The sequence below is a fragment of the Crinia signifera genome, chromosome 7 (genome assembly GCF_055691185.1).
Source record: "Crinia signifera chromosome 7, ASM5569118v1, whole genome shotgun sequence".
Lineage (NCBI taxonomy): Eukaryota > Metazoa > Chordata > Amphibia > Anura > Myobatrachidae > Crinia > Crinia signifera.
In genome coordinates this window covers 86,086,743-86,107,140 of record NC_139223.1, presented here as the reverse complement: position 1 = coordinate 86,107,140, position 20,398 = coordinate 86,086,743, and the positions used below count along the sequence as shown (strand labels likewise).

General features: G+C 42.4%; 1 protein-coding gene across 1 annotated transcript in view; it reads right to left on the bottom strand.

The window, feature by feature from the left end:
- Window positions 1-20,170, bottom strand: part of GTF3C1 (general transcription factor IIIC subunit 1) — a 91,940-nt gene extending 71,770 nt beyond the window's left edge. The window contains exons 1-7 of the mRNA XM_083153412.1: window positions 19,675-20,170; window positions 16,514-16,708; window positions 14,689-14,862; window positions 12,282-12,425; window positions 4,767-4,863; window positions 2,978-3,101; window positions 435-590 (exon numbers count right to left, since the gene is read on the bottom strand). Of these exons, the coding sequence (XP_083009538.1) occupies window positions 435-590; window positions 2,978-3,101; window positions 4,767-4,863; window positions 12,282-12,425; window positions 14,689-14,862; window positions 16,514-16,708; window positions 19,675-19,895 (1,111 nt within the window). The 5' untranslated portion in view covers window positions 19,896-20,170. The remainder of the gene's footprint in view (window positions 1-434; window positions 591-2,977; window positions 3,102-4,766; window positions 4,864-12,281; window positions 12,426-14,688; window positions 14,863-16,513; window positions 16,709-19,674) is intronic.
- Window positions 20,171-20,398: the final 228 nt, after the last annotated feature.

Genomic DNA, 20,398 nt, shown 5'->3' with positions numbered 1-20,398 from the left:
TTACAAGTTTGTGTTGGTGTGCAATTATTTCAGCGTTTGCTGTTATTTACAAGTGTTATAAAGTAATTTTCCATAACTAGGCATCATCAGTACAGTGGAGTCATGCTGTGCCCAAATCCTGCTCTGTTGCATAAAGTATTTTCCAAGTTTTACTTTAATTAATACATTGTTTTTGTTGCTGTAACCAGTAAATTAGAATGAAGAGATGTTGGCAAACATTGCTCTGGTTAGAGCACTTCCAATGTTACAGGCTGCATCAGATGCTCACCGCAGAGCAGCAGGATGTCGTCTCATATGGAAAAGGTAATGCTTCAAGCACTTGATCAAAAAGTATATATGTTTTAGTGAATATAGGTAATGATGCATGGACTCTAGTCCAAATACAAATGCGTAGAGTTTACAAAAATATTTAAGCGCAATGAGAAATAACATACTGAGCTCATAGGTTTGCGTCAACATGTCCTTTTCATAAATGATATCTACTGGCAGCAATGGAGCCTTCAGATCCTCATCCTCATCGTCCTCATCCTCGTCTTCCTTTCTTTTATATTCTTTGATCAGCTTCATACATCGAACCATTATATCATTGCCTAGCAGAAGAAACAGAGTTATTACAATATATGCTGTAAAAAATACAATTACATTTCATTTGAAAATAGAAAAGAATGAAATACAGATTACCGTGTATAGTAAATGCTTTAAGAGAAGAAAGTCAAAAGGATCAATTGTAGTGTTCAGGTTAGGTTGTTTTAGCAGAGCCGTGCACCTGCCTGGTTTTTAACCCTTTCAAGTCCACCATCTAGTCAGGCTCAAAAGCCCTAGCCTAGTGCTAGTAGCAGATTCAATGTTGAACCACTTTAAAATAAGCACATTAACATTGTTAAAAATTCAATGTAGACCACTTTTGAATTCAAAATAAAATTACAATGATTTTAAACCAGACTGTTTGAATTGCAAAAAAAGAAAAAAAAAATTGGACTGCAAAGGGTTAAAAGGTAAAAATGGCTCCCTGCTAAAACAGCCTGCCGCTTTCTTGCTGGTGACGCATGAATAGATGGTGTACGCATGGAATCTATTTACATTCAAGGAAGAACTTGGGGAAACCCTGCACCATCAGTATGGGGTACATCCCCATCAGTGATGTAGAGGAGGTTGGATGGCTCCTATAGGGACACCCTCCAGCCGCACCCGTCCTCAGAATTCCTAGAGCAGTGTCTTCTTCCAAAGCCAAAATCTGGGGGCGGTTATGGGAGGACAGATCCAGGACATCAATCTGCCTTAACAATCCAGTGATGAAAAAATAACTTGCCTAAAGCTAAATCCTGTACCTTCATATAATCCAGAGCAAAGAACTCTTCAAATTTCCCCTAAAGAAAAAGCAGCTAATGAGACAAACCCGACACCTTGGTGAGAACATTTAAAAGGCTAATGCTGCTTTTCACCGCTTTGGGGGGGAGGGGGCAGAGAACTCAAGTGCACTCCAGCAGCCACTTGATGCTACTGGCGGGGAGCAAATGTTGCTCCATTCGGTCACACACTGCTCCTGGTGCTGCCATTTCTTTTATGTTCCATCATTTTGGCAGGCTGATCACTAGTGTTATATAAACAAACACAGCAATAGAAATAGAGCATTGTCTAAATTACGGAGTTGGCAGTGTCCTTTTACCGTTCTTAGGAATTATTGAAAGTTCTGACAGGGCTACTAGAGAGACAAGTTATATAGCATCTAGTTTCCATTCCAAGATCTTCTGAGTAAAAACTGTGGCGATGAACACTTTGTATAACTCTGGTGGTTCATTTCAGTGTTTAAGTTAACCTAAAGTTTAATCGCCACTTCAGCCTTGGTAACTGCAGTGACCACAAATGGAAAACCGGCAATTCTATAGGGTTTAGCAGCGGTGTCATACAACTGCTCAATCTAGGTGACAAAGGGTTTACTAAATCCACTTTTTTGGAGTTGGGACAGATATAAGGGTGAACCCCTGCAATGGAAAGGAACAAAAACAAAAATCTAAAAAGATCAAAGATCTAAAATCTATAGCGCATTTATGAAGCAAGCGAAATGAAGCTAGCAGAAGTAGAAGGTCTGCTCCAAAAAGGTTAAAAAAAAAAGGGCATGTTACCCCCATTTCCTGGGAGTGGCGAGACTATATTGCATTCACAGTTTCCTTGGCCTCACAAGGCCTCCTGTGACTACAAGGTCAGACTTACTTAGGCTGCAGTCACAGATGAACATCGCAATGTTTCTCTAGAACTATGATAGTACTGAAGTTTTTAGCAATCGAAAATGCAGACATGAGATGTTACAGTATGTGCCGTCACCTTCATTTGCATTGCTAAACATTGAATATTCTAAACTGCTACCAGTACCTTAGCATATACAATACAAACTGAATTAGGCCCTAGGGGGTGTGAACAAGAAACAAGAAAACTCTGTCTACACAACAACATAAGGCAGTGGTTCCAAAATGTGTGCCGTGGCTCCCTGGGGTACCTCAGGACACTTGCAGGGGTGCCAAGTGTTGGTGGTCGAGGACCAATAAAAATTATTTATGATCAATTATTTATGGACAAAACCAATGCTGGTGGGCTGTCAATCATAAAATATGTGTACAATCAGAAGCAAATCCTGCCCTTTACCATATAACGGAACCTAAGAAGCACATATAACACAATCTAATAAATTTTATGTATCATTTTTGTGGCCTAGGGGTGCCGTGGAAAAAGTATGATACTCTAGTGTGCCGTGATCCAAAAAGATTGGGAACCCTTGACATAATGGGACGAAATACACAAAACATATTATATATTAAACATTACTTATACCATGTGCAATACTCCCATCTCCAAACCTGCTATTAAAATAGAGCGGTAGAAAAATACATAGCACACAGCACAGGTAGTGATAGTCATAATGCAGGTATGGCACTAAATGGCGAATGTCTCAAGAAGTATATGTAGATAAACACATGGGTACCTTTCTTAGTCCTGCAGTGTTCTGCATCAGGCTGAATCTCATGTAATGGTACAGAAATGATCTTTGCATAACCAGTACTTGCCATGTAATGATAAAGTCTTTTAAACAGTCTTTCGGGTAGACCCTTAAGAAAGTAGAGAAGAAAGATAACAAAACAAAAACATGTACATGCTAACATGGGTGTCTTAGAGAAAAACAGTCATTTATGCACTTGTGGATTTTCTTGTTTTGTTTTGGCGGAAGCAAGACATACGCAGCCAAACACCCCTCCCCCTGTAGTTTAATATAAATACTTATTTTAATCACTAGATCGGGAGGGACCTCCAAGTCCCCTTGCATCCACAGCTCAACTCCCAGCCCAAATATAGCATCTAAAACCGCAACTAGGGATGGCGTGCAGAGGCACCAATGCCATCCACGCTCCACTGGCAGCATGTTACAACACGCAAATCTGGGCAGGGGGATAAGTTACACATGCAACGAGCCAGCTTCATGCAGTTGGGCTGTGTTCCTCTTGGTAAATACAGTTCAGCTGCTTCTGACTCTGACTCTGAAACTGAGAATGCATGGACTGCATGATTTGCAAGTAGCTTTTAAGATAAAGAGGTTAATTGCCTGTATATCCCCCTATGCAATGTGGTGTAACTGTACAGGTGTGGGTGTTGGAACAGTGCAATGTAAATGACCATCGAAAGTTGTGGAAGGTACACGCATATAAAAGTGACTTTAAAGTCACTTCCATATGCCTGCATGCTGGGATGGATATGGGTGGGCAGCTGAACCGCCATGACCCAGTCCCGTTCTCGGTCAGCTCGACCGAGAACATGCAGGCAGGATTCAATGTCCCACCTGTCGGGGAGCGAGAAGGGGGCGTGGCTGCGAGTTGCGGCCGGGAAGAGGCGAGCTGCAGCCGGCAGCTTGTCCCTTCCCGGCCGTTCTCGGCAGAACGAGCCCGACAGCTTGTGATGTCGGGCTCGTTCTGCCGAGACAGCATTAAATAGGGCCCAACAAGAGATGCTCGCCGGCGATTGAATACCCCCTTATGTCTGCACATGCGCAGAAACGTGCATGCGCAGAAACGCAACATCGGTCCTCTGTGCGAATGCACGGAGGACCGAATACACTAGAATAACCCCCATTATGTGTAAGGAGAACTACTACTATGGCCATTATGTATATAAAGAGTCACAAGCCCATTCTCAACAGCTGGCCCTCCTCTTCTGTCTATCCCATGTCCATTGCAATGAGAGAAGCTGTTGCGTGCTCCCAAGCTTCATCTGTGCACGCATTGAGGAGACAGGACTGTATGTTATCCACTGCTTCCCTGTCTCCCGCATTCTCTCCCTGCCAGCCACGCCCTCTTACCTGCATCACTATCTTTCTATCACCCTCTTTCCTGTCACCCCCTGCCTCTCTAGGGAACCACCTTTTTCCTGTCATACAGATATTCCCTTTGATGCCAAACCCCTAGTTGGGAGGCCACACCCATTTTACCAGTAGCATGTGCACCTATGGTGCGCTCACCATGCGCCCCACATGCCCCCCACATCACCTGTCCTTGTGTCCTCCCTCATTTTGTTCTGGATCCGCCCCTGCCTTTACATGAAGTATAAGTTTGCACTTCAGCGTGAAAAAATGAATGGGGACCTGGCTGCTGTGTTTAGCTCAGTTACATTTTTACATTGGGTCATGCATTCATTACACCGACCAATCAGCCGGATATCAGCACACAGCAGTGGCTAATGTTATATGTAAAAATATCACACAGAATATAGCATAAATGCAATACCAATTCTTCACGAAGGTTCACCAAAGTTTCCAATTGATTTTCACATTCACATAGCATGGAGGAAACCTTCTCTGTAAGCATGTCATACTTATTTCTCCTGAAAAAATAAGAGAGACAAGTTTTATTGCGAGTTACATTAAAATAGAGCAAATATAAAAATCAGGCAACTCACATTTGCACATGAGAAATAATGTTATAATGTAGTGGATTGTATTATAGATTAGCAACTCCTGCACAAACAAGGCAAGCTATTCACATCTGGATGTTAATTTATGAATATGAGATGAATGAACAAGCAGGCAAAGCATTAATAGTCATTGCAAAATTAGCAAATCTCTTACAACAATCAGGAGGTACAACTCATTCTGTGACTAATGGTCTGACACATTAAGGGACTCTGGATACTAGATTTGTAACTGTAGGCTTTAGACAGGTGTGGGAAGTCAACTGATTACAATCAGGTTTTGCCTTGTAAATGACTGTTGTTGTAAAAAACATTGCTACTTACCAATAAATCTCTTTCTCTGATTCCATAGGGGATACAGCAGGTGAAATATTACATTGAGGTATACACAATTGATTAGGGGGTCCCTCACTTTAAATGTTAACGCGTGTGACAGCCCCCCACCCCAAGAATCCACACGCCAACAGAGAGCAGCTGTAAAACAAAAATTCCACAACTGCAGGGGTAGAAAAATGTGCAAGGTGGGCATCCAGTGTCCCTGAATCAGAGAAAAGGATTTATCTGTATTTCCTCTTTCATCCATCAGAGATGATAGTTTACATTGGGGACATTCCAGAGCTCCCATACTAGGAAGAAAAGTGCTGTGGTCAATGCAAAAACTGTGATTTAAAAGCCACAAAAGGTATAAACTGATAAAATTTAAACAAACGTATGTTGGCATGTCAGTGCTGTAAGTCGGACAACGCATGGGCCTCCGCACAAGAACAGCCTACCGATATGTGAACCGAGCCAAAAACAGAAGAAGGTAATGGTTGAGAGGCTGACAAATATGCCAGGAGGATAACCAGAGAAAATCAGCAGGCTAAACACAGTTTCTGTTCATCATATAGCATTAATAGGGAGTTGGCCTTCCCTAGAAGAGTGCTTCTATTCACATAAATGCAAAGAGCTCACACAACATCCCAGGATCTCCCCAAAAAAAAAAAATTGGAGCCACGACCTTCATGAAAAATGAGGTACGGAAAACGATGGCAGAGAGTTCCCAACTCCTAAAAGTCTCCTAGCTGAAGCAAACGCCAGAAGTAGAACAGTCTACCAGGACAAATACTTGAGATTTGTGGATTCCAAGTGTTAGAACAAGGAGGATTGCAAGAACTACAACAGTAGATTGATGTGATGTGAAAAAAAACGGTGGCTGAAAAGATAGGCCCCTTAAAGAAGGTCTGAACCTCAGGTAAAACCACAAGATTTTGTTGGGAAAAAAAAAAAAAACACAGAAAGAGCAGAAACCTGCAACATTGAATACAATCATAATCCCCTTCGATACCAGCCTGGAGGAAACGCAGAAGCTGTCCTATATGAAAGGAAGCTGTAGGTATCTGCCATTTTTCACATCACATCAAGCCACATAGGATCTCCATATTCAGTAATAGTGTTCTGAAGTCACTGGCATATGAGCTTGAAGTATAGTACGTATAACTATTAGCATGATTCCATGTTTGCGAAGCCTGGCCGTCTCAACAGCCAAGTCATCAAACATAGTTGCCATAGGTCTGGATAGACAAACAGCCAGTGTTAGAGCAGATCTGGACTGATAGGCAGATGCCAAGGGCTGTCGGTCAGGAGTGATAACAGATCTGCTATCCCTGCAAGGGTATTCTGGAGTGATTATCTTTTGCGACATCTTTTGAGCAGATGTGGAAAGAGAAGAAATTGTGCTAACAGGTGCACTAATGGAAAGGCCAAGGAACCCGCTATCGTCCCTCGGTCCAAAACATGGGAACAGTATACAGGAAGCTTTGAGTTGTGCCACAGCACAATGAGGTCTATCTTAGAAGACCTCAATGTTCTACAAGTTGTTGATAAAACTGGGGATAAAGAGCGCATTCCTCCAGATGATGGTGCTCTCTGCCTCCCAGGTGTTGACTCCCGGTATGAACACGTACGTTAGAGAGTAAGTCTCGGCCCAACAAAGAATAGGAATGACCTCCCGCATGGCCGCTCTGCTGTGTGTACCTTGCTTGTTGATGTATGCCACAGTCTTGGCATTGTCTGACTGGACCGGATTTGCTTGACCCCGCAGCAGTTGAGAAGCCTGACAAAAGCTCCAGGATGCTTATTGGTATATGAGATTCCTAAAACAACTAACAGCCCTGGAATTGAGCATTTTTGATTACTGCGCCCCTTTGCAGAGACTAGCATATGTTAGGAGCAACCAGTTCTAAAGAGACGGCCTTCTGGGAGATAATTTTCTTGCAACCACCACAGAAGGAATTTTCTCGTCTGTGGGGAAAAAAAAGTCTTGAAAAAGCCCCTCCAGCACATTGAGGAAATGTGTTGACTGTAGTAACTGCAGCTCCTACATGTGCCGACTTACCATTGTGCAACTTCTCCATTGGCCATGACACACTGTACCAGGTCAGAGCGCTGACCTGCAAATGCACACAGCCTGGATGCTCTCACCACAGGCTACAGTACACAAGACCTGCAACTTACCATACCATGGCAGAATCTCCCTGCTCCAGTATAGAGCATCCAGCGGAAAACACTGATCCACCTGCAAGACTGGAGTGCCACCACACAGCAGCGACTATGATACAGTGAGAGAGCCACTATAAGCACCTCAAATCACAGCCATATAGAAGGGAAAAAATTAACACTTGGCCACACTAATTTTTCAGCAAACAGGATTCCACCTGCATTTATCTGGATCCTAATTCTTAGAGCTGGGACGCCAGCAAAAAAATCGATTCATTAACAAACTCCTAAAGATATATACTGTGGATGCAAATTGGAACATTTACTCACCCCCTCTGAGATTTTCATGATGTTTCAGCTTTCAGAGCCCTGATACTTTGTTGCAAAATTGTATCTTATTAATGCTATATGTATCTGCCAGTTTAGAATTGATTACATCACATATTTATAGGTTTTTAAATTATTTTATTGCAAATATTTTTATATCTATGAGCATACTCTGTATATATTTTTGGAAGGTTCGCTACACTGGTGTTTATTTTGCTCATTTAAATCCCTAAAAAATTATTATTCACACCAGACGCAGTGATCAAAACTTTTTCCTTCTTTTGAGGATCTATGACCAGATTCTAGGATCACATGCAGCAATTATGATTATATCACAAAAAAAAAAAAACACTCAATTTATTTAGTATTATTTTTATTACATTTACAGTATATACTAGCACCAGGAGCGGTGGTGCTGTTAAACCCCTGGAACTGGGAAATGTAGAAACAGGTGGGATCCCTTACAAATGTATAGAAGATCCAGTTGGATCGTTTCGGAGCAGAAACTACCGTAAGGTAGATCTACGAAGGCCGCTACTATCTTGCCCAGAAGATGAATTGACAGGTGAATCAACACCAAATATGGTTGCAAAACTAATCGCATCAATTTCTGAATGGCCTGAACCATGTTCAGCAGCAGGAAAGTCTTCTGCCTGCCTGTGTCCAGTTCCATGTCAAGAAATTGTAGTCACTGTGTTGGTTCCAATTGGGACTTTGGGAAGTTTAGCATCTAACTGTGCTATATCAACAACTGGTGTGTTATATTGATGCTCCGATACAGCTGAGCCTTGGACAGAGACTTGATTAGCAGATTGTCTAAGTACGGGATGATGTTCAATCCCTGAGAACGTAGCTGAAACATAATTTTTGCTATTACCTTGGTAAAGACTCATGGAGCCGTGGAGAGGCCAAAGTACAGGACTTGGAATTGGTAATGCGAGGCCAAGGAAAGGTACATCTGATGAGGCTTCTAAATGGTATGTGGATGGAGGCATCTTTGAGATGTAAAATATACCAAAGACTCTCCCACCTCCAAACCTGAAATCACTGAATAGAAGTATTCGATTTTGAAACGGAAAATCCTCAAAAAAGGGATTCAGGAATTTCAAATCCAAGATTGGATAGACTGAACCATCTAGTATTGGGACTACAAAGTCGAATAGAAAACCTGGTTCCGATGATGTAGAGCAGGCATTCCCAACCACGGTACTCAAGGCACACCAACAGTGAAGATTTTACTGATATCCAGGCTTCAGCACAGATGGTTAAATCAAAATAATTGAGGTACTAATTAAGTCACCTGTGCTCAAGTCTGGATATAACTAAAACCTGCACTGTTGGTGTGCCTTGATGACGGAGGCTGGGAATGCCTGATGTAGAGGAATGGTAACCAGTACCTTTGCAGCCAGTAGTTTGTCAATGATGTCCTGTAGGACATCTCGTTTTTCTACCAACCGGTAAACCGGAGGTGAAGAATTGGTGTGAAGGTTGGGTTTTGAATTACAGCTTGAACCTGTGGGCAATGAGGTACCTGACCCAAATGTCACAACAGGTCAGGTCCCAAGCATCCCTAAAAAAATGAGACATGCTAGGAGCCCTCATACGGAGGGCTTAGATATAAGCTTTGGTGTCGGCAAAGGCAGATGACCTTCAGATTAGGGATGGCATCCAACCTTGAAGGTTAGCTCCAGAAAGTAATTCCAGTGACTAAGAGGCAGGCATATTAAACCTGATGAAGTAATAAAGCGATAACACATCGGCCAGTCAGCATATTACTTTTTTTTTTTTTGCAAATACGATTTTATTGGAGTTTTAAGAAGATATTACACAAATTTAAGACTTTATGTGTACAATGATGGAAGGAACAGGAATTGCATAAAGATTAAGTACACATGCTACTGCTTCCTGAATAAGAAATCTGCATGAATATAACCTAAGCAATCAGACACAAAGGTCTAAGCATAAACCAGCAAGACATGATGGTTGTCAAACAGGAAAGAAAAAGCATCCGAGAGGAGGAAGAAGAAAAAAAAAAAAAAAAAAGAGAAAAGCATGAGAGAAACAAGGAAATAAATAAAGGCTGTGTCCCCCTGGGTATCCAAACATTTGAGATTAGTTGTATTTATAATGTATAGACAGTAATAGAGTTAAAGTAAAACTTTATAATGTTCCGAGTCCTGGAAGGTCAGCCAAGGCAACCAAAGGTTATGCGTTTAGAGTGTAATGAAGAACTGAGATCGTCCATGACCATGTAGTGATCTACCACTCCTGCATGGATGGAGGGGAGCCAGATTTCCAATGAACCGGAATCACTGCTTTAGATGCGCTATGCAGATGACGTAACAAAGTGTTTTTATATGTTGAATAAGGCCTATGAATAAGATTGATTAGCCAAAAACTAGCATTAAAAGGGAGGTCATCCAGTAGAATAATATTAGCAGTATGAATTATGGATTTCCAGTAGTGTTTTATGATGTGACAGTCCCACCAGATGTGTAGAAGCGTAACTGGCTCAGTTCCACACGACCAACACAGGTCTGAGCTAGGACAGCGGTACCACCTTGTAAGTACCTTGTTATGGGTTTCAGTTGTTAACACATTTAGGGAAGAAGAAAAATGTTTCTCAAAATCTCCGACCAATCTCCCTCTCCTATCAAGCCTTGTAAATCATCTTCCCAGTCGAACATAAACTTTGGTTTAGCTGGGAAAGATTCATCAATAATTAGCTTATAAATAGTTGAAAGAGAGTGACGAGGATAGGACTCAGCTGTGCAAAGTTTTTCAAATGGTGTATTGGCTCTCAGGGGTCCTGTTGCCGAACAAATAGTTGAGAGGAAGTGTTTAATTTGGAGGTATTTCCAAACCTCTTTGTTCAGCAATCCACAACTTTTTTGAATATCAGGGAAACTCAGAATGCCCGAGGAATCAACCAGGTGAGCCACTTGGGAAATGCCCCTGCTTCGCCAAAATCTAAACAAAGGCTCATTACAACCTGGGGGAAATTCTGGATTACCAAACAAAGGAGTAAGCGGGGAAGGGGAGGGTGAGATAAGAGAGAGTGGACACATGCGTTTCCAACAAGCAAACATAGGGTCAGTAAGAGGATGTGAGCTGAGAAAAGGTTTATTGCGCCATGGGAGATCAGAATGAGAAAACGGGACAGAATTTTATTCTATATCAACCCAATGTTTTCTGTGTGATGTGCTACACCAATCCATTATCCTAGTCAAAAGGATTGCATTATAGTATGTAAAAAAGTGAGGAAGTTGGAGTCCACCCACATGTTTCCTTTTAAAACAGAATCTTGTGCTTGAACCTGGGACTGCGCCCTGCCCAAATATAGTCTCGAATTTTACGTTGAAGAGCCAAAAACCATGATTGGGGGACGCTAATTGGGAAGGTTTGAAGTATATAAAGTACTCTGGGTAGTATGTTCATTTTGACCACTCCGATGCATCCAAGCCACAAAATCCTCTTTGACCCCCAAGAGGAGACATCTAGCTGTAGTTTAGAAAGTAAGGGAGGAAAGTTGTGAGTGTATATTTGAGAAATATTTCTCGTTAGGTTTACTCCAAGATATTTGAGGTGGGTGGGATGCCATAAAAAGGGGGAAGAAGATTTTAAAGTTTGCATAATGGCTTCGTCTAATGTAAGATTAAGGGCAACTGATTAAGACAAATGAACTTTGAAATTTGAGAGAGCTCCGTAATGACGAAACTCCATCAAGAGGTTAGGGATAGATATTAACGGATTTCAAACCACTGCGAGGAGGTCATCGGCGAACAGTGCTAAATTGTATTTATTACTTCCAACCGAAAATCCCCTTATTATTATTCCGAATGGCCCTCGTCAGAGCCTCCATACAGAGAACAAATATCATAGGGGATAAAGTGCACCCCTGGTGGCTTCTATTCGAAATGAGAAAGGGATCAGAAAGATCCCAGTTGACCCTCACCCTTGCTGAGGGAGCTGAGTATAGAGCCCTGATTCTTTGGAGGCCCAAGTGCTCCAGCACCCCCATGAAAAAATCCCAATCCACCCTGTCGAAAGCCTTCCATCACTGGAGAGCAGGATGGTAGGCGTCTCACAACTAGGGGCCAGCTCCTGTTACTTTTTCAACCCAGCCTGTAACCTGACAGTTAGGAGCTGAATGGCTGATGAGTTATCACAGTCTACTTTATCACTTCACCATTCCTAATACTCCAAGGTATAGTGTTTCCACTGTCAGACGAAAGTTGACGGAAAAGTGGGGACAAGCTATAGACTGGCTGAGTTCACCCAGGTAGGGGACCAGCATGACCCCCATTTAACTTTATTAGCTTTTGCTTTAAAAATGCAGATGGGAATATGGAACCACAAGTTATTTATATGAGATACTTCCCTGGCCTGTACTGCAGGATGGGTGAGGTGACTAGCTGTTTTTCAGTTTACTGTGGTAAACATTTCTTATGACCACAAACCAAGTAATAAGCTTTGTGCATATTCCCAAATATATTGGTTTGAATGTTTAATCACTAGAAACATACCTATCAACATGGAAACGTTTCAAAAGCAAAAGTAATGAATGCTGCTGAGCTCCATTCTGTAGCTTTATCAAATGGGTCTGCATTGTGATAAGCCCATTCTTGTCAAGCACACGTCGAAGATAATGGATTTTCCCAGCATCCACTCTAAAACACAAACACAAAAACTAGTTTAAAAAGAACAATTATTGTACACGCTGTTAAACATGCACATATAGATAACACTGCTTTTTGACCAGCATGAAATACTAAAATATGTCTGTATAGCAAAAAATATATATATATCTATATTTTATAGGCGTGTGCTCTATTCAGTACCACCTAGCCAAGAAATGCAATTATTCCATTAACATGATACAACTAGCAGATTTTATATAGTTCTCTTGTAAATTTTCGAAATAAAATGTAGGCTTCGTTCAAACAAGTAGTTCTTTATTTAAAACCAATCCAACGAGTTTCGTCGAAACATCTTCATCAGGGGCGTGGCAAAACAACACCCCACAGCAAGGTCTGTACAGCGAAGAGTGTTCTTAACACACTAAAATGTTATAAAATCAAATCAATGGACATTGTAAAAATGAACCTTATAAAACAGGTCTCGATAGGAATGGGGTCCTTATTTAACCATAGAAAGATCCATTTTTCATAAATCAGAGATAGGCTAAGCCCACTTCTGAAAATTTTAGGGTAAATTGTTCTTCTCAGTTCATAAAAGTCAATCGGAAGGATGGTACACCACAGTGTAATGTGATATCCTCACACATCAGCCAGTGGAGGTGTAAGGATATCACATTACAGAATGTAATTTTTTTGACAGGGAGAAGAATCCTCTCTGTCAATCAACACGTTGACAGAGAAGATTCTTCTCCCTGCACGCCACACTACTCAGCTACAGCGGCGGGAGAAAGACGAGTCTGCCAGCAGACACCATCCTACCTCCAAGGACCCTCAAAAGACTTGTACGGTATTTTCACCCCTTTTAGACACTGGACTTTGGGGTAGTAGTGTGGAACAACCACCACCTCCCCAACCCTCTTGGCTTATTACAGCCCCAAAAAAACCTGCTCAACACAGACTGAATTATCTATCAAGGGTTTTTTATATTATATTAATCTAATCTATCTATCTATCTATCTATCTATCTATCTATCTATGTGTTCTTTGTGTGTTTGTCTACAAATTATACCATTATTAGGCCACACCCCCCCATTTGTTAGCATTAATGATAATATAAATGTTCTACAATTTGCCTTTTGATTGTATATTTTTAATAAATACATTATTATACATATAGAAGGTACAGTGTATTTAATTTCATTACTTATGGTGAAGGGAAGCGCAGGAGTGTCTTTTTTTTTATTATTGTGCACACGTTTAGGGTAATTGTGTAGTTTACCCCAGACACCCAGCAGCAACCTCACTTATCCCTTTACTCAAGCGCAGTCAGTCACCCCATTTTCTATTAAATAAACATTGTATGTTTAATGATTGAATCCAAATATTTAGCTAGACAGCGCTTTCTAAAAAAAAAAAAAAAGAAAAAATTTCAGTCCGCAGGTTCTGATTAGAAAAAAAATGTCCCAGGTCCTTATTCCTCTCCTGTGTGGGGTTTCAATGTTCTTCCTGTGTTTACATGGATTTTCTCAGGGTACTCTGAGGTTGTCCCCCAATCCAAAATATAATTGTAGGTTAAGGAGTTTCTAAAAAGATAATTGAATGGAGTGTAAGGTGTGCTTTTTGATAGAAGTTCTTCAGAAGGAAATAAAATTCAGCTATATTTCAATAAAATGGCGGATATAAACAGTACACTTCTATGCAGATATTTGTCCACCCCAGGTCACATGGCATTATTTACTTATGCTGCTTTCACATTGCAAATTACCCGTTTTTTTAAATGTTTCTTAAATTGGGTCAGAGCAAGTTAAACCCCTTTCACATTGCATGTTGGAAATGGCATATTACTGGTTAATTACCATTTTTTACCCTTCACATTGAACCAGTTGTGAAAGGTACAAAAACGGTAATTCACCAGTTATATACTGGTACCTAGTCTGCAATTACACGATTCAAAGTCATGACTTTGTCCTTTAAATGTGTATCAAATAATGCCATGTATCATTGTCCTTTTGTTCTCAACAGCAGTGTAACCCCTATATAGGATATTGGGACATTTTTACTGTTCTCCAGCATTTTAAATGTATCTTAGGTTGCAGTGGTTCCCAACCTATTGACTTTAACAGCAGGTTGGGCAACACTGGCAAAAAAAAGGGTGTGTTTAAACCACCTAACCATAAGACCAAATGGTGATCATAGGAAAACCAATCCACTCAGCAGGTCCATTTTCACATATATGCTGGGAACACACTGCTAGACATGTACGTACTTTTCGCATAAAAAATAATGAACATACTTGAAAGCAACCTGAAGATCTTTCTGAATTTCTCCTTGCCATCGCGATCTCCCAACTTTCTCCAGAATACAGTATGGACAGTCTGGTATTTCTAGCGAGGGATCACCTTCCCATCCAATCAGAGCCCGAGTACGCAAGGCCTGACATGCAACAATTACAAGTTTTTCTCCCCACCTGAAAAACGAATAATGGTTATAAGTCAGAATTTGATTTCACTGTCTGAATCACTTCTGCTAATTCTCGTGAAATGTGCATCTCTAAATTAAATATTGAAATACTAAAGACTGGTGCTTAAACAGTGGTTGTATAATGTCGACAAAGTTAATGCAGACCGTCCTATAAGTACGTCAACAAGGATACATTAGTTTGTGCTCTGTATTCTAAATAAATGTTATTTGTCCTGTAAGGGTCCATTTCTGTTAGCCTGCGTGCTGAGTGATGCAGGCTAGGGAATTTTCCCTTGTGCTTCCCGGCAGCTAGATCGCCCATACACAGGTAACCAGTGTTCTCTAGTTTGTGATATTGTATAATAAATGATGTATAATAATAATATAATATGTATAATACTTTAATTATATTGTGTACGCAGTGGTTCCCGATCTTTTTTGAATCGCGACAACTCCTAGAGTATTAACCAATTTTCACGGCACCTCTAGCCCAAACAAATAATTAACTATTTTGCGATTACATGCGATTCCTAGGGTCAGATATGTGGTAAAGGGCAGGATTTGCTTCTGTTTGTACACATTTTATGATTGGCGGCCACCAGCACTGGTTTTTCCCATAAATAATTAATCATACATAATTTGAATTGGTCCTGGACCACCAACCCAGGGCTCCCCTACAAGTGTCCCGAGGCCCCCCAGGGAGCCACGGCACACAGTTTGGGAATAACTATTATGCATGTGTTTTCTAGCGACACATAGAAGTGTTCACTTCTCGACGACAAGTAATCGCCGATGCTGGGGAATATACACATTGAGCAATCCATTCTTCATTTCTAAGCAAACTAGACAGAAGATGGGCTACAATTGCCCCTTGTATATGAAACTTAGGGCCTGATTCAGCAAGGCTCCCTAAGCAGCGGTCGTTTGCCTAGCAAATCCTGAAACACCACCCACCGAACATCCAACCCCCCACTGCCGAATCCCCTCGGTACCATGTGAGGGGATGTGAATGAGCACATCTTCTTGCATACGGCTAAAGGGGAGAGAAATCATTCAATGGTAACTGACCATCAAATGATTTCTCTCCCTTTTGGAAATAAGTCAGTCTAAACTGACTTTTATTTCCGTCAGAGCCCGCTGAAGAGGGGGTAGTCATGTGACGTCAGATGCGCCCCCCCAGCAAGCATCAGGGTGTTGCCCTGATGCCGCCCCTCTACCCTACCAAAAGCGACGAGTGCGATACTCGCCGAAGGCATTCGCACAGTGGGCTGCACATGCGCATAAACGTGCATGCAGTGTCCACAAAGCATCGGAACGTGGCCGGATTTGGCCCCTTCCAGTGATCATGAATCACCCCCTTAAGTGCTTTAGTTATTTTTATTTAACTGCAAGCTGCATTAATTAACATTATTATATTGCTACAGAACAAAAAGTGTACCAATCCCAAGCCTGGTTTACTACACACATTCTTGCAGTAGGACTCTTAAAATCACTTGGACTGATCCCCTGTACCTTTATATTTTCAAAGAACTCCTTTAACGTAGGGGACAAAACCACATCCCATGTGTAGTATACAGTTTATAAAGCAACTTATAAGTTAAAATACTTGAGACGAACTTAACCAGCATATACAATGATTTCATGATCATGATACTCACTTAGCAAAAGCATCTTCACAAGTAACAGACTGTGTCCGTATGAGCTCTGTAACTGAAACACGCTTGTCAAAATACTGGCAGGAACCCCGATTGCCATTTTTATTATCAGTAATAATGTGAACTGGATATATATCTTCAAAGCATGGTTCTTCCTTCACTCTAAAAACACCTGGCTCACAATCCTGTCCATCATATCTAGAACACAAATATGAAGATCATTCTTTATTTAATATTAGAACTTCTATTATATTATGCAGCAGGGCATTCTCACCAGCAAAATCTTATACAGTTTGAGTGACCCTTATCCAAAATAAACAGAGAAAAAGGGGGAGATAGTAGCGCTAAAGACAATATATATTTAATTACTGACAGATCTCTCAAATCCAGCTGCTGACTTATTAGGATAACCAATCCTACCAGAAAGAACCAAAGAACAAGAATATAAGAGAGCGCTTGGATTTGAGGGATATGTTTTGTACCAGTCTATGTTAAAACATGTAGATACAGACAAAAAAATTAAATATTAAAAATAATTTAATAACCAATCACAGAGGTACCGGCCGATACCAAACAATTAACACATGTAATTAAGAAAAATCACAATAAAAAAACAGGATTATCCTGAAAGAGAACAAAGAAAAAATAAAAATATATGTATATGTATACACACTTTAGTCCACTTAAATCAGCCTGATATTAAAGCAGTCCAAATGATTGTCAGATATTAGCAGTCCAGTGTTAGTGGTTTTAGCTGTAGTAGTTTTTAGTATATTTACCACATCCTCTGTTTGTACAGGCTGGAGGGCATCAGGCAGAAAGTGTTAGCACCAGTCCACAGAAAAGCATTCAAAGAGATGAAGTGGAGATGCAGCGCAATTGCGGTGTACGATTTCCAATAAGCCGGCCGGCAGTACCTTTCAGTGTAGGCAGAGTAAATTGCGAACCGAACTGATGCGTTTCCCCGCTTCCTTGTATAGGCGGCTTTCTCAAAGATCAGGTGTGGTCCTTATCCAAAATGCTTGCGACCATGCTCATTTTGAAAAAGGGATTTTTCTGTATTTTGGAATATTTTTGTTTTCCCCATACTTACATGGGTTGTCGGACGGGGATCCCGACGGTCAAAACACTGACAGCCGTGTTCCCGACGGCCACCTGCTATTCTCCCTCGTTGGGGACCACGACCCCCATAGAGGGAGAATAGAATAGGTGGCGAGCGTAGCAAGCCACCGTGCCCGCAGCGTGGCGAGCGCAGCGAGCCCACAAGGGGCTTTGTTGCGCTCACCATGCTGCCTGAATCCGGGCAATAAGAATCCCGACGTCGGGCTAATGACTGTTGGGATCACGATGTCGGGCTAATGACTGTCAGGATCCCGACTGTTGAACCCCTATACCACACCCACTTACCTGGTGCCCCGATGTCCTTCAGGATCCTCTTCAGCGGGAACTCAGGGGTGCAACTCGCGCAATGGAGATACCGCTGAAGAGGATCCTGAAGGCCGCCGTGGACATCAGGGGCCGAGGTAAGTATGAAAAAAAAAAAACTAAATATTCTGAAAAAAACACGGTTTTCAGAATATTTTGGTTTTTGCAATACACGGATAAGGGAGACCCGACCTGTATCTACATATGGCCATTCCACCTTTTACATGTCAATTATGCATAATTTAAGGTCATATTTTTTTATATTAAAACTTTATCTCTGGATCATTACAATAAAATAAAAGGCTTGTGCTATTGGAACTAATGTGAATGAATCAAACTTGGTAAGAATTGTTATAAGCACAGAAATTGACAAAAGATCAAGTGTGCAGTATACAGGAAGTATTGATTTTAAATATGTGCATCATACTTTCCTACTTTTGAAAACGAGTTCCAGGGAGATTATAGTTGGTAGTAGAAGTTTGCACTGTGCCCCATTAAGGGGGCGTGACATGCTCCACCCAAAGGGGCATGTCTACTTCCATATATGGAGAGATTGTGAAAAGAGATTGTGAACGTGGCACTTAGAATCTTTTCAAATTAATTATATCCAAATGTAGATGAGCCCAAAGCAGTTAGTAAGAGCTACTATACTTGCTAAAGTGCTGGGAAATGGTGCAGATGATTCAGTGTAAATGTATCTATCTTTCATTCCTTTTTCTCCCCTAAAATGTAACAGTGTAATGTGGGCTAGGTGAAATGAGGGAGATTGCTAGACTAATGAGGGAGAGAGGGAGATTGCTGCTATTTCAGGGAGACTCCTGCACAAAGCAGGAGGGTAGGCAGCTATGATGTGCATGGAGGAATACATTAACCCCTTCAGTGCTAAGCCCTGAAATTTCTCAGGCTAAGCTGTGCTGAAGGAGCGGACTCTCCAGAGAAATTTTTGGGTATGCCACTTGAAAACCCATTAAGTTCCTCTTCAATGCTTGGGGTGTCGTCGTCTGCTGTATTGCTTCTAGCAAAGTGTGGTCTATATATCAGCACTGATATGCAAATCAGACCGTGCTAGAAACACCACAGCAGACAGTGACACCCCAGGCAGGAAAGAGGAACTGCATGGGTTTTCAAAGATGGAGGGTACTAGAAACACTAATGTGTTTAGGTATCCAAAGAAAGGAATGCACGAACAGACGAAAGGCTGAGCACCAGAGCGCTCCTGAGCACCCCAAGCAGACTCGAACTTCACCAAGCGGCCACAAACAGCCGAAGCCGGCAGCAGCAGACCCAGGGGAGCAGAGGCTGCTGCAGAAGGCAGCGACTGCCCTTTCAGTGTTGAGTATTTCTGGCACCTGCTGCAGACCACAGCGTGAGACACGGAAGCGGCTGCAGACTGCGGGGCCAGCACTGACTGCAGAGCGCTGAGCTGTGCGGCAGGAGGCACTGACTGCAGACCGCTGCGCGGCACTGACTGCAGACCGCTGAGCGGGGGCGGCACTGACTGCAGACAGCTGCCTGGGGGGTGGGCACTGACTGCAGACCGCTGCGCGGGGGACAGCACTGACTGCAGACCGCTGCGCGGGGGACAGCACTGACTGCAGCCCGCTGCGCGGGGGACAGCACTGACTGCAGACCGCTGCGCTGGGGACAGCACTGACCGCAGACCGCTGGGGCCGGCACTGACAGAGCACATGGCCCGGCACTAGTGACTAACAGGCAACCTGTATGCCCTGGGCACTAACCTGTTATTGATAGGTAAGGGCCGTCTGTCAATGGGGATCTCATAGAAGTCCAGTCCGGGATGAGACACCAGCGACCGCCACACCATTTGCTTGGTGGCCGCATCAAGGAGGAGCGGGAAATGAGGGATCCGAGCCTGCAGCCTTAGCCAGAGAGCCGGCACCGTGATCCCATCAAGGCCTTCCAGAGCCACCTCATCCAGTACCGCTTCAAGCGTCTCCATCTCTCTGGCACCTGTCACCGGCTAGCGGCACATGTTTCTATCACCACACACAGCTCTTTGCGGGGTAGTACACTACACACAAGTGACAAGTGACAGCGATCCTTCTCACAGTTCCATTGGCTCAAAACTGTCTACACTATGCTATTTGTCTACTTTGCGTTTATTTCCAAATGCATACCCTATTACTTCACAGGTATGTCTGCATTAGAGAAGCCATTTTGCCGGAGCTTGTTGTGTATGTAAGTGGGATGTCGTCTCCGCAATGATGGGCGTGCCGCCATGGTAGCAGCTAGATTCCCTTCGTGGAAAGGAGGTTTGATGACGTCACGGCCATGTGACTGCTGTCGTCATCAGGGGGAGGAGTCAGCACGCAGCATAGTTTTCCCGCTGCAGGAAACAGGCAGCACGTTCGTGTCGTGAGTCCCACAGCGGCGTCAGGTACAGTTTCCCGGGGGTTTATTACACCTTTACACTCTTCTCCCCCCATCTATGCCCCTGGTGTG